Here is a 15,218-nt window from a genome sequence, read left to right as displayed (position 1 = left end):
TTGCTCAACCTTATGTTGTGCTTGCAGGGGTTCAGCAGTCTGATGCTTCTAAGTGGCTATAGCATTTATTGTTCTTGCTTTATGATTGCCCCCAAAATCACATGTTCCTTCCATCCACAGCTCTGCCACAACCCAGGCCTGGTGCAGGACCTGATGCAAGGTCCCCCCAACACAACACACTTGCCAGACTGGAACAAAGCAGAGTATGGGGATGCAAGGAAGGAGCCAATTCTGCACCGTACTGTGTATGTCACTATCAGCGCTTTCCCCATTCCAATACAGTTTGGCTTCCACTAAAACCTACACAGTTTGTCTTGCTATCCCACGGTGAGCAAAATTAACATAATTAATTAATTATGTGATCAGCGTCAATGCATTTCAATGGAAGGGAAATATCAAAAACAAATAGGAAATATCTGCTGTGTGCACAACGTTTGCAGACAGCAAATGCCCATCATATTTGCTTTTATGATTTCCATTCCTGACCTTGAATAAAACGCTTTGGACAGAATTATCCAACACCCCTAGCCCTGAGACGCTAACACCTGCTCCTATGAGTAAATTCAATGCCCCAATAATGAATGCAATTAGTGTTCTGATACAATATACCTCAATAACAATGATCTGGCAGGGGAACCTAGGAATTTAGCTTTTTAAGGATTGACTTACCTCGAAATGAATATCCTGCCAACAGCGGCATGGCACACATGGCCCAGTCATTTTAAGTACGCTTTCTCTGGCCTCGTTTTGGAGAACAAATTTCGGGAGAAAGGGATGCCACTTCTGTTTAACATAACCAATGACTGTGCCTAGTGGGGCCTGAACTTCAAGTTTCAAAGGAAAAACAGCACAGTAAGAACAGGACCTTGCACTTTTGTCTAGTGCAGAAATACACAAATAAGAATGCCCAGGATGAAAATACATGGGGGAAATAGGTTAACCAAAGGTATAGTGTGTCCTCACATACATGGTATGTATTTTCTTGAGGAAAGAGATGTGAAGGTACATGCTGGCATAAATGGGTATTTGCAGAGACCTAAGACTGAAGAGGTCTAAAATAAACACACACACACTTGCTAATGGTAGAGAGAGATTCACTTAAAATTGTCACTGTGGCTTCAGAAAAAGAAAGGTCCCTGTCCCTACTATAATTGAAAGTTTCATAATTCTAATGAATTGAATCTCTGCAATTAAAAATAGGAACTGAAATGATGGGAGCCACCTGAAAAGAGCCACAAAGAAATCTTGAGAATTAATAAGTAGCTATCCCTAAAGACGCGGGTGGCACTGTGGGTTAAACCACAGAGCCTAGGACTTGCTGATCAGAAGGTCAGCGGTTCGAATCCCCGTGACAGGGTGAGCTCCCATTGCTCGGTCCCTGCTCCTGCCAACCTAGCAGTTCAAAAGCACATCAAAGTGCAAGTAGATAAATAGGTACCGCTCTGGCGGGAAGGTAAACGGAGTTTCCGTGTGCTGCTCTGGTTCGCCAGAAGCGGCTTAGTCATGCTGGCCACATGACCTGGAAGCTGTACGCCGGCTCCCTCGGCCAATAAAGTGAGATGAGCGCCGCAACCCCAGAGTCGGTCACGACTGGACCTAATGGTCAGGGGTCCCTTTACCTTTATCCCTAAAGAGTATCATCTTGAAAGTTGGAAAGACTAATTTGAGGAAGAAAATCAGAAGATATCTCCTAGGAAAGGTGCAAGTTTACCTCTTGCAAGCAGCAAATACAAGGGCAGCAGCAAATGGAACACTGGAAATCTCTTGTCAGTTGCATGATTGGCTGGCTTGCACTGTCATAGAACTTAATGGTGAAGGGGCGTATTGGCCCATAACAATTCAGGGTGTAGTCGTCATTTTCCTCAGCTGCAAAATACACCATCTGCCCCACAGAGTTTTTGACTTCATATCTGTTGCAAGTTTCAAGGCCACTTATCACTGAAAAGGAAGCAACATCAGTTTGAGTGCTTACGTAGTTGATCCAAATGCTTGTAACGAACATTATGAACAAAACTTGGAGCCATCAACTTTAGCCTCAAATCTGCAGTACTAAAGCCTTAGAACAGGGGTCAGCAAACTTTTTCAGCAGGGGGCCAGTCCACTGTCCCTCAGACCTTGTGGGGGGCCGGACTATACAGGTATTTTTTTGGGGGGGGAATGAACGAATTCCTATGCCCCACAAATAACTCAGAGACGCATTTTAAATAAAAGGACACATTCTACTCATGTAAAAACATGCTGGATCCCGGACCGTCGGCGGGCCAGATTTAGAAGGCGATTAGGCCGGATCTGGCCCCCGGGCCTTAGTTTGCCTACCCATGCCTTAGAAGAATATTCAGCTTCTTGCCTGTCTAGTAAAATAAGACAACATGTAGGCGTTACGCTGCCTTATTCTCTGTCCAAACGCTGAACCAGTTGAGCAAGCAGCACAGTGAGACTGCTGGACCTCACTACCGGTGACGTTAAGGACATGATTAGTTTAAACCTGCTTCTCCAGCTGCTGTTTCCACCCAATCTACCACCTTCATGGACAGTAATTAGCACTGGAGGAAAGTTCTTCTTGGTGTCAATGAGAACTTTCCCCCCTAATGTTAGGCTGCTGCAGGGTGGGGCATGATTTCAAATGAAATGGGCCTAGAGAAAGGATGAAGCCTCCGCTCCACTCATGTCTAGGTAACAACCTGGTCCTTAATATTTTTTAAGGTACACTGTGATTGCTCATCATGTCATTAACATTACATGCAGTCATGTTTCAGGATGTGAAAATCAGTTTGTACAAATAAGGGAAGAAAAGGAAAAGAATGCTCTCACTTAGATTCTTAGTCTTTTTTGCACAACACATTTTTTTTACTACTACTATTTATTATTATTTTTGATCTATGGGTCAGCTGGCTAATTTGCTTTTACAAGCGTGCTGTTTCACCCCATCCCATTTTTGCTGTTTTTCCCAATTTGTTTTATTCTGAGTTGTTGTTTATCACACACCACCTCTAGTATAGGGAAAGGTGGCTAATGCATAGCTTTAGTCATAGATATATATTAATTTGCCACCCATGAGAACATTCTGGATTTTAAAAAAGCACAGCCATCAATTTGAAAGTCACTCTCAATGCTCAATTAGAGTTTAAGTAAGATAGCAAGATCATACTTTCCATGAGCTCAATCTGCTGTTGAATTGATAGGTGATCAAGCTGTTGCAAAGATAAAAGGCAAAAGACAAGAGCATACATGTTAAAACAGAAATGCATTACAAAACGATTATATAGGTGCAATTATTTTAATGCAACGTTGTACATTTTTGGTAATATTTATGGTCATTTACACTGCCGCCATTTTCGTTTTCTGCACATTTGCTTAGAGGTGTTTATATCCACTGTTGATATTCATCTGTCTCGAGAGACAATGGAGTGTGCCTCCAGGGGTGAAGCCAAACTTCTGCATTAGCCAGCTCCTCCTCAATGAGGAAGGCAAAGCAATGCAGCTCCTTTTGAACGGTATGAAAGGGCAGAAAACGGCTAATTATTCTTTTTATCATTTATTTTATTTTTATTGCCATGGTGGGTGTCTGCGGGGAGTGGGGGAGGGAGATGGTAGGCAACTATCCATCTACTCAAATCAAGAGAATGTGATTTTGAAAGTTTGGGTGGTGAAAAGAAAAGAAAAGAAAAGAAAAGAAAAGAAAAGAAAAGAAGGAAAAACCACAGCTGGTTCTTGTGCACGGCTTCCCAATTATGATTGCCAGGATCAAGGCAGGGTTCACCATGGCAACTGTGGTGACCATATTTGTGGAGACTGCTGTGCTTGGTAAATGATGAGACATAGGGATAAATGGAGGGAGATACCTGGCTTAAATATTCCAATCCTGGAGGGCATTTTGGAATTGCAGGAGGTGGCGGCATCCAAATCACAGGCGCATTAGGCTGATACTGAACCGGGACAGCACTGTAAGTTGCTGGCAGACCTAGGAAATTTGAAGAAAGTTATCCAGGAGTGTTTTGAAAGATCAAAACTTAATTAAAACATTATTTTAACCTCTAGAATTCTTGAAGACCCTAAAGCTGCAATCCTAACTCCCATTTACCTGGGAGGAAGATCCACTGAATTCAATAGGACTTGGTTCCAAGTCGACATGGCTAGGGTTGCACTGCAAATCAGAAACAACTAAAAGCATACTGAGCAGCTTCAGAAGGGTTCGTGGTTGTACTGTATGTTTCAACAACAAACCTTCACTTTCACCCATCAGGAAGAGCCCATAAGGGCATTCAATAAGGTGGAAGGGTCACTTTCAGTTTCCATACACTCTATACCTCCGAACTACAGCCTTGCTGTATTATATTTGATCATGGATTCCTTCCACTGTGGCAAATCATTTTGGATAATTTCACAAATGTGATTTATATCTACTGAAAATAAATTCAGTGTTAATTCTTCATCATGTTCCAATTAAATTCTGCAATAATCTCAGTCAACATTGCAAGACTTTCTTTTTTCTTTTTCTTTTTTAAGTCAGCTGTGTTACAGGAAAGAAAATGCATTTCAAATGCAAGTTTTTCACAAATGCAAGGTTTCACAAACTTGTCATCAATGGCTGAAAAATCCACTAGAGGGCGCACAGAGTATTCACCATACACACAGGGGTGTAAAATGAAAAATCAAAACACTGTACACTACTTTATACAAACGATTTCCACCACCTCATTGTTGATAGATGTGTTGGAGGCCTGTAAGGGATATGGGGACAATGCGCTCTCCAGTTTCAATTCACCTGAATTCCAGTTCAAAACATAATTTAACTTCAAGCAAAATCTCACCTGTTTCTTTGCCGCCCACTTCTTCCTGCTCACGTTGGGAGGAAGCAAGCTATCATGTGCAAGTCAAGAACAAACTTTGGCTACGAGTTGTGCTTTGTTAGTTGGAAAACAAACCACAATCCCCGCCTTGGACACGGCACTAAACCAAGGTTCATGGTCTGTTTCTCCCAGCAGTGACATTTCCATCATCCACAGTGGGTGTGATTTCACTCTCACACAGTAAACCATGGTTTTTTGCTTACTGTGCGATATGATGATGCAACAACTCAAGTTTTATGCTGTGTGCCTTAACATCGTACTACAAAATTCTGAACAGATAACAGCAACTGAGTCGTGACTACGTATAGCAAACAGACTTTCAAATCCCCAGGAAGCCAGTAAGCTTAGCCTAACTTGTTGGTTTTATTTGGGGGGGCGGGAATATGGGCAGGAGGTGGATCTTGGAGGAAAGGCAGGATATAAATGTAATAAATGAAGATTTAAATGAACAGTCATACAGCCACATTCTGAATATTTCACCTATCTAAACATCATTTTGTAAGCAAACTAAGAAATCCTGCATAGACCCAACTGCTTACCTGGGACTGCAGGTCCAGGTGCATTTGGAGGATATCCATATTGGGCTTGGCCAGGTGGATATCCTGGGCCTGGATATTGTGGAGGTGGTGGGGTAGGCTCAGATTCCTTTGCTGGAAGAAGAGAAAGACAGTCAGGTGTATGATGCGTTACACTTGTTCCTTGCATCTCCATTATCCATACCTACACACTGTGCATGTGAAACATCTTGAAGCCTGTTAATGCTTTTGGGGGTGGGTTATTGGTTTGTTTTTGTTTTAATTATGCATTTTGTGTTTTGTATTGTGTATTTTTTTTATGCGAAGTGCCCTGAGATCTGTGGAGGAATACAAATTTCATAAATAAAAATAAAATAAATAAATACATGAGAGAGGTGAGGACAAAAGATTATGGATCAAAATTCAATTGCCAATCGCTGAGGATCCTTACACGCCTATTTTAGCATTTTCAGAAATGCTAGTTTGTTGCAATATTTATATAAAAATGTGTTAGGTTTACCATTTCTAAAAACATTTATAAATGTTTATAAACATTTTATAAAATTATTTCTTTAAAATATTAATAAACACATTGCCATTTTAATTTGGAAGTCAGCTGGTTGTAGAGAGAAAAAAAGTAGGCTGTGAGGTCAAGAGGGATGCAAAACACCAAAAGTTGTCAATCTGCAACTTCTGAGTTTCATTTCCTTTGACCTCAATGCCATTGGGTGCCTGGAGGCAGTTGGAGGATGGATGGCAGCTAACGGATTGAGGTTGAATCCTGACAAGACAGAAGTACTGTTCTTGGGGGACAGGGGGCAGGCAGGTGTGGAGGACTCCCTGATCCTGAATGGGGTAACTGTGCCTCTGAAGGACCAGGTGCGCAGCCTGGGAGTCATTCTGGACTCACAGCTGTCCATGGAGGCGGAGGTCAATTCTGTGTCCAGGGCAGCTGTTTATCAGCTCCATCTGGTACAAAGACTGAGACCCTACCTGCCCACAGACTGTCTCGCCAGAGTGGTGCATGCTCTAGTTATCTCCCGCTTGGACTACTGCAATGCCCTCTATGTGGGGCTACCTTTGAAGGTGACCCAGAAACTACAACTAATCCAGAATGCGGCAGCTAGACTGGTGAATGGGAGCAGCCAACAAGACCACAAATAAAGATCTACACTGGCTTCCAGTACGTTTCTGAGCACAATTCAAAGTGTTGGTGCTGACCTTTAAAGCCCTAAACAGGCTTGGCCCAGTATGCCGAAAAGAACATCTCCACACCCATTGTTCAGCCTGGACACTGAGGGCCAGCTCTGAGAGCCTTCTGGCAGTTCCCCCACTGTGAGAAGTGAAGTTACAGGGAACCAGGCCGAGGGCCTTCTTGGTAGTGGCGCCCATCCTGTGGAACACCCTCCCATCAGATGTCAAAGAAATAAACAACTATCTGACTTTTAGAAGACATCCGAAGGCAGGGAAGTTTTTAATGACTGATGTTTTAATGTATTTTTAATCTTTTGTTGGAAGCCGCCCAGTGGCTGGGGAAACGCAGGCAGATGGGCGGATTATTAAATATTATTATTATTATTATTATTACCACCACCGGGTTCATCAGTCAGTGCAGACTTTTCAGCACCAGATTTATATGCTGCCAGTACATAGACTGTCCCACCAACAGCCTATCTGCAGCTTTTTCAATCAGCTGTAGCCTCCTATTTTCCTAATATAATGCATTTTTGTATGGTTTTTGCTCTTAAATATACATATTTAAACCCACACTTCACTCTAGTTAATATACATATTTTACACATTACTCGGCCGGAGAATTGCATTGCAAAATTCAGATAAGTGTGAATTTCAAATGTCTGCTGTATTTTGGTTTTGTATGTTATTTCAGGAAGTGAGAATTATGTAACTTTGCCTTCAAATGTAACCTGAATCAAATTTCTCTCCCAACTCTACCTAACAGAAGAGATTCCTGCTTGTGTAGCATTATTTTAAGTCTTGCTCTTAAATTGGAAACTTGAGCACCTTCCTACATCAGACTGGAAATAAGAGCAGAAGCAGAAGCAAGCATTCATGCAAGCAAAACCAAGGAATGTGCATATTCCAAGCTCAAAAGCAAATAAGTCACACACACGAACTGCTTTTTGTTGTTTTACTCACGTGGCATTTCCATGATTTTGCATACAATCCTGTCTGAAAAAAATAATATATTTATTTTACAATATGATAAGTTCTCCCCACTTCAGTTTGCTCTTTGGGGTGATTGACAAAAACAAATGTTACATCTGACCAGCTGTTATGAAAAGATAACATAGTCCATGTTTGTTTTCAAGGCACCCTTGTGGAAACATGAAATATACAGCTATGGATGCTACAATCCTAAACACACTCACTATGAAGTAAGTCCCATTGAACTTGCTTCTCTAAATATATATGTACAGGACTGAACTGTACAAAACTGCAGACAGAATTCCATTTTGGTTCTAGGTTTCTTGGTTCGAAATCATAGATTTCCACCGAAAAACCCCCTGCCTGTTCCAAGGTTTGTTCAGTAGTATTTGCACTGCCATTCCCCATACCCCTCTGCAATATTATCAACTATGCAATTCCTTCAAGAGCATGAACATAATCTTTCAGTTGAAGTCACAATACATCAGGGGCTTTCTAATCTTACCAATGCACACACAGTATTTCTCAAAATGAGGGGGAGTTAAAAAATGTTTTGGAAATCCTACAGCACAACAGAAATTTCTTCTGTGCAACCACTGTTTGCCATGTTAAAGTTCTTTTATGCAATAGGCCACTCGGAAGGGTTATTCTAACACATACTCAAGATGTCTGGAGCAGGAATGAAGAATCTGTGGCCTCTGGATATTGTTGGACTCCAACTCTAATTGTCTATTGGCAATGTTGGCTGCAGCGGATGGGGTTTGGAACTACAAGTTCCCTATGCCTGCCCTAGGGAAATCCTGCAGGAAGCCTGTGCTACAGAACCCAGCTAGTGCAGCATGTAGGGTTCTGATAATAAACTAGTTCACTTACCACCACTCTGTATAGTCTGAAATGAGTTATTCAGTCCAACAGCCAATGGAAACAAAATTCAATTCCTCAGGGGGTAAAAGAGCTAAAATGAGAAAAAAACGATCCTTGAGACATGAATTTCCTTACTTGTTTGTGTTGAAGGATCATTTGCTAGACTTGGTGGTGTGGAAAGATGGGGTGGGTTGGCAGGGTATATTGAGGGTAGATTCCAATGGTTTGAATTCTGTGGCATGTTATTAGCAAATGTTCCATCAGCTTGCCAGGTGGAATGACCTCCTTCCCCTCTCCCTGGGTGCTATTCTGTGGGTTCCCCTGAGCCAATTTGGGGTGGGGGTGCATGGGGGAAGGAGATGGGAGAAGCTGCATGGCACAAGTGGAAGCCCTTATGAAGGTCTTCCTCTGATGGGGTTCATCGGGTGAATCCCATCACACAACTGATAGCATTTGTCCTATATCAGCAGTGGCATGTGTGGTGGGGCAGAGCTACCTAACAATGCCATCACCGCTGTTCTTGACCTGGACAGGGTGGTGACAATTATAATTACAGATTGGGACCTAGTCTCTGGGCAAATGTTCTCCTCATCAATAGACACTGCAGCTTCTGTTTAATAAGATGCGGTTTGCTAGCAGAACAATGAGCCAGATTAACGTAAGGGCCACCATCTTCCACATGGGCCTGTGCAGTTATGGAGCTATGTACTGGAAAACCTTCTTCACATCCCTTTGCCTTCAAAAGTTACGTGGGTGAGGACTGAAGCGAGGCCCTCTTCAGTGGTGGTGCCATGATTTTGGAATTCACCTGGCACTGAGGGTGCCTCCAGGCAGGAGCATTCTCTCACAAACAAGTCATTGAGATCCAATATTTCTGTGTGAGCCAGGCATAGGCAAACTCGGCCCTCCAGATCTTTTGGGACTACAACTCCCATCATCCCTAGCTAACAGGACCAGTGGTCAGGGATGATGGGATTTGTAGTCCCCAAACATCTGGAGGGCTGGGTTTGCCTATGCCTGGCTGTGAGCAATGGGCATGCAAATATCTACACACCTTGTTTTCCAACCATATTTATCTGCTATTGTGACCAGACGCAGAAATAAAGAGGTGAGGCACAAGTGATGGGTTGAAATAGGGCCACATTTTATTATTAACCAAAACTTTGAGCAAGCTCAACCTTCCCCATTTCAAGTGGCATGACAAAGCCTAGGCCTTATAGTAAGTAGGGAGGCCTTGGGCCCCACACCCTCCCAGGGCCCCACAATTCCAGGCAGGTGTGCAGGTGAGGCTCAAGAATGTTCCAGATCCAAGCTAAGGGCCCCACAACCTATACTGGCTGGCCTCCAGAAACACCTGTCACCTTCAAAGGAGCCTAAGGGTGTTCCCACTGTTCAACCTGCAACCTTGGTTTATGGAGCCATTTGATGCCTAGCTTAAATATTTGAGTTTCTAACACTGTCCGTTCCCTTATCTAACCATAACCTTTCCCACACCTTCCCGCCGATAATGTGACCCAAATAAAGCATGCAACCAAATCAACCTGTGATTTCCACCCCTAAATCACAACATCCCCTGAATACAGTATGGAGTGGGCAAAAAAATCCCACCCAGCTTGGACAATTTGCAGCCAGACAAAAAAAAACACAAAAATGCTGCTTAAACAAGACGCAGCTGGAAATCCCACACAGCCAAGGATGGTAAAGTCTATGGCATGGGTGTGGTGCAGAAGTACACCAGGCAACCTGGTTTTGCAACTTTGTAAGATGGAATATATATAGACCACCTGCCATTCACCCCCCAGTCAGCAGTGCTTTTCAGGCAGTATATATTTCCTCCTGTCCCATCCACCCCGCTTGTTTCATTCTGAGCATGGGCACACATGCCTTAAAAAATTATCAAAATGGTTGGGAACATTTGATTTTTTGCAAGTTTTTTTTAAAAGGTTGATATACAAGTTTTCCAATATACCAGCTTCCACAAAACTGCATACAAAACAAAACAAAAACCATGTGTGTGTGCTGCACCTAGGCCCACCAGCCATCCACTAAGGAGCACCTCACCAATGGAAGCAGAGCAGAGGGTGTGGTAACAGATGGCACCCTGAGAAATGTCATCGCCCACACAGGGGGGTTGGGGTAGTGGCACACAATGCGCTCCAGTATGTCCACAGCTGGGTAACATACATTTTTTCCTCCCTTAATGCATTAACCATGCATTGGGCAAATCTTGATTCAATGTGGGGGAAGGTGCAGGCTGACATTTGGATGAGGACAATGTCACATTGCTGGCACACACGCCAAAACCCCATGTAGACATGGGGGAAAGCTGCAAAACGGAAATAACATCTCGTCTTCAGGGTGTTTTCTTTTTTGTTTTTTTAAAGGAGACAATAGATTTTTCTATTGAAGAAAGGAAGGGACTGAACGTAAGGTTTTGCCCCTGAATAACAACCATCCCTGCAGACTTACCAAACTTTCGAATTACAACGTTTTAGCAGCGGAACAAAGGGAAATTAGACTACAACCTGGAAAGAACAATGGAGGGAGTTCTATTACAGTTTTATTAAAGACTGAAGTTAAAGTTTTGAAAAATAATGATAATAATAATAATTTTGATTTTCAAAAAAATTTATTTTTAATTTTAAAAAGAAATAGCCAGCAAGGAGTTGGGGAAAAGTTGTGATTTATGGCCTTAAGAATTCCAGGCAGACACTAGGGGTTGATGGTCAGGGGGAAATTAAACCGGAGACAGGGGGGGGAGAACTAAAACTCCAAAGGCTTGCCAACTTTGTTATTTTTTGCTGAATTGGTCTATTATTCATTATATTTTTTTTTATTTTCTACCTTTTCTGTTTCTACTATCTGGGGTGCTTCTTTTATTAAAAAATGGAAATTGTGGAATGACATGGGGTGGGTCTTGGGGAAAGAACACTGGGTTTTTTTTCTTTTTTTTTTATTATTATTAAGGGTAAAACAAATTAAGTTTCAATTTGAATGGGGAACTTGTTTGGCCAACAATATGAAAGGGGAATATGGTAGGGGTTGGGGAAGGGGGGAGTCCCGTAAAGTGATATTTTTTGTATTTTTGAAAAATTTTAATAAATATTATTTAAAAAAAAAAAAAAAAAAAAAAAACCCATGTAGACATGGGATGTATCAAATCCACTTCAAATTGCCATGTGTACACCGCCTGGGAGAAAAGCAATAGCTGGGGCTTTTGGAGCAAAGAGCTGGGAATGAAAACGTTAAACAGCCTCTCCTCCCTATAGCTTCCAGTGCCTTTATCCGATCGCAGCACAGGGAGAATCAAAGGGGTATAGTTTCAGGGTATAATTTCAATAGGCATGGTTTCAGGAAATCTCTGCCTTCCCCCAGGTTGATGCGTTGCTTCCAGGCAACTTGTTCATGGAGCTTTCTTCTTGACTTGTTTTCATAGAGACACCAGTTAATTATACTGTATTTTAATATGGGGGAGATGGGATGGGAGATGACGTTTGATTGAGCAAATGTTACCCCACCACTTTCAGAGTGTTTCCCTATCACTTACCACAAACAAAATGAAACATTCTTTTAAGAGAGTTTGTGCTTTTTTACAAAAGAGCTCCAAATCAGCAATGGTTACATAGCTTAATTTGCTAGCATGGCTACAAGAACATAGAAGCTGCTTTGAAATGAGTCAGTCTATATAGCACAGTACTGTCTACACCAGTGGTGGCCAAAGTCGGTCCTCCAGCTGTTTTGGGACTACATTTCCCATCATCCCTGACCACTGGTCCTGTTAGCTAGGGGTGATGGGAGTTGTAGTCCCAACACAGCTGGAGGGCCGAGTCTGACCACCACTAGTGGCGCTGTGGGTTAAACCACAGAGCCTAGGACTTGCCGATCAGAAGGTTGGCAGTTCAAATCCCCGCGACGGGGTGAGCTCCCATTGCTCAGTCCCTGCTCCTGCCAACCTAGCAGTTTGAAAGCATGTCAAAGTGCAAGTAGATAAATAGGTACTGCTCTGGCGGGAAGGTAAACGGCGTTTCCATGCACTGCTCTGGTTCGCCAGAAGCGACTTAGTCATGCTGGCCACATGACCCGGAAGCTGTATGCCGGCTCCCTTGGCCAATAAAGCGAGATGAGCGCTGCAACCCCAGAGTCGGTCACGACTAGACCTAATGGTCAGGGGTCCCTTTACCTTTACCTTAGTCTACACTGACTGCTGATGGCTCTCCAAGGTTTCAGGCAGGGTTCTCTCCCAGCCATACCTGGATATGCTGGAGATTGAACCTGAGACCTTCTGCATGCAGTGCAGATGTTCTGCAACTGAGCAACAGCCCCTCCCAAATGGAATCCCTAACTGGATCGAATCCCATTCAGAAATAACAATTATCTGGATGCATTCTTGGATTCCCACTTAGGAGCTGCTCTTGTCAGCATGCCATGGAAAAACAGGAACTGGACTCCAGGGTCTGGAAACTTTGACTCTGAAAGGGGTTGTTGACATCCAACTCCTATCATGATTAGCCAAGTAGGTGAGGCTGATGGGAGTTGTAGTCCAACATCAGGAGGGTCAAGGGTTAAATGACTGCGGTTTGTGATTATGTAATCCACCAATTCACATTAGTTAGTAACGGTTTAACATTCTAATTAAATGTATGATTTTTTAAAAAACAAAAACATCACTACCACCACCACAGCGTTATAATTCAGAATTCGCCACTTGGCATCTTGTTGTAGACAGCCAATATTGATATCTAGGAAGGCTGGATAAGCACAGAATCGTGGAGTTGGGACCCAGCGGGTCATCTAGTCCAACCCCTTGCAATGCAGGAATCAACATCTAAAATTCAACAGTTTCGCTTTTCTTGGCATGGATATACAATACAGTGGTACCTCGGGTTACAGATGCTTCGGGTTACAGATGCTTCAGGTTACAGACTCCGCTAACCCAGAAACAGTACCTCGGGTGAAGAACTTTGCTTCAAGATGAGAACAGAAATCGCACGGCGGCAGCGGGAGGCCACGTTAGCTAAAGTGGTACCTCAGGTTAAGAACAGTTTCAGGTTAAGAACTGACCTCCAGAATGAATTAAGTTCTTAACGCGAGGTACCACTGTACTAAAGGGCAAGTTTCACCGATGGTGTTGGGCAATGCCATCTATGGAAACCTGATTTCGCGTTTCCTGTTTAATTCCCCTCAGCCTGCCCTTACTTAACGGCAAAATAAAAAAATTCCTTCCAGTAGCACCAACTTAGAGACCAACTAAGTTTGTTATTGGTATGAGCTTTCGTGTGCATGCACACTTCTTCAGATGCACACGAAAGCTCATATCAATAGCAAACTTAGTTGGTCTCTAAGATGCTACTGGAAGGAATTTTTTTATTTTGTTTTGACTACGGCAGACCAACAAGGCTACCTACCTGTAACTTACTTAACGGGGCGTCGAAGGAAAGAGCCCCGCTCCCTGCGCTGCCTAACCGGGGCCCCGAGCGGGAGACCTCTTTTTAACGCGCCTAGTCTGGAAGGTTGCAAACTCGAAACAAACTCACTAGGCAGCTACTAATTCGAAGTAAACACCCTTAGGGGTTGCTTTGCAACAGTCTTCACTCGCGCTCTCCTCCGATGCCCATATTTGCTTTCTGCCCCGAGGTGAAAGCCAATACCTTGCCGGTGGGTCTCTATTCGTTGCTTCTCCACGCGCCGCAGGCTCAGAATAGCCACAGACGAGACCCGCCCTTGCAATGCAGCGCAGGGCGACGAAGGAGGGGCTGGGAAGGAGAGAAAATGGAGCCGCAGAGGGAGGGGAGAGGGAGAGTCAAAACAAGAGTGAACGGAAGGCGGAGCTGGACGCAGCCAGCGGAAGCCAAGGCTGACGCTCGCTGGCCGAGGCTGCCCTCTTGATAACGCTCCCCCGACAAAGCGCATTTACATGCAGTTGTAGGAGCTGTCCAGTCCGTCTCCATATTAGAGGATCAGGAAATAAGCGTTGCCAGGACGTCCAAAAGCTGGCTGTCGCGGCTGTCGGGGGAAAGGAACTTTGCGCGTGCACAGGAGTCTGCCCATTTTTATTACTCCTCACCATGTTCAAGGGCTGATCCTTGGCATCGGAAGAGAGTGTTTCGCAGCTGTACGCCTGCAAACTTTGCTCCTAAGCGAAGAGAGCCACGCTGCCAAGCGGCAGAGGAAAACGGGTGTGCTTCTTCCAGAACAGCGAATGTGTTTATACTAATAAGCGAAGCAAATACCTTTTCCTACAACCCAGAATGCAGAACTTTGAAATTCAGTACTACTGCTACTTTTTGTGCGGGCGTCAACAGTTGTCACCTCCAGGGGACAAATTGAGATTGCAGAGTTTTGAGAAATTAAAAGGGAAGGTGAGAGACTGGTTTCACTACCATCAAATAAACGAAGCGTTTAAACTGGACAGTAAAATTGGCTTCCAGGTGGAAAAATCAAAATTGGAGACAGAACTGTTAGAACCCAGTACTAAGAATTTGTCCAAAATGTACAATTTGCTGCTGAAATGGAATACACAAGATGAAACGGTTAAATCGGTCATGATTAAATGGGCTCAGGACATTGGTCATAATATCTTGTTTGCTGATTGGGAAAAGTTGTGGACCACCGGGATAAAATTTACGGCATGTAATGCCTTAAGAGAAAACATTATGAAAATGATATATAGGTGGTACATAACCCCAGTCAAGCTTGCAAAGATTTACCATGTGCCTGATAACAAATGTTGGAAATGTAAAGAAACTGAAGGTACATTTTTTCATCTTTGGTGGACTTGCCCGAAGATTAAGGCATTCTGGGAAATGATCTATAATGAACTTAA

General features: G+C 43.3%; 1 protein-coding gene across 5 annotated transcripts in view; it reads right to left on the bottom strand.

Moving 5' to 3' along the window:
• LOC310762394 (phospholipid scramblase 2-like) overlaps nt 1-14,320 on the bottom strand; it is a 28,996-nt gene extending 14,676 nt beyond the window's left edge. For 2 of the 5 annotated variants that reach the window (XM_083613451.1, XM_083613449.1), the window contains exons 1-7: nt 14,044-14,320; nt 7,523-7,555; nt 5,390-5,500; nt 3,843-3,961; nt 3,149-3,191; nt 1,712-1,938; nt 670-831 (exon numbers count right to left, since the gene is read on the bottom strand). In XM_083613451.1, coding sequence (XP_083469577.1) covers nt 670-831; nt 1,712-1,938; nt 3,149-3,191; nt 3,843-3,961; nt 5,390-5,500; nt 7,523-7,555; nt 14,044-14,305 — 957 coding nt within the window. In that variant the 5' untranslated portion in view covers nt 14,306-14,320. The other 3 variants (XM_083613453.1, XM_083613452.1, XM_083613450.1) reach the window with 3 other exon arrangements.
• Between the last annotated feature and the right edge of the window lie 898 nt (nt 14,321-15,218).

The sequence above is a fragment of the Podarcis filfolensis genome (genome assembly GCF_964270895.1).
Source record: "Podarcis filfolensis genome assembly, chromosome: 5".
Taxonomy (NCBI): domain Eukaryota; kingdom Metazoa; phylum Chordata; class Lepidosauria; order Squamata; family Lacertidae; genus Podarcis; species Podarcis filfolensis.
This window is presented reverse-complemented; position numbering and strand designations above follow the sequence as displayed.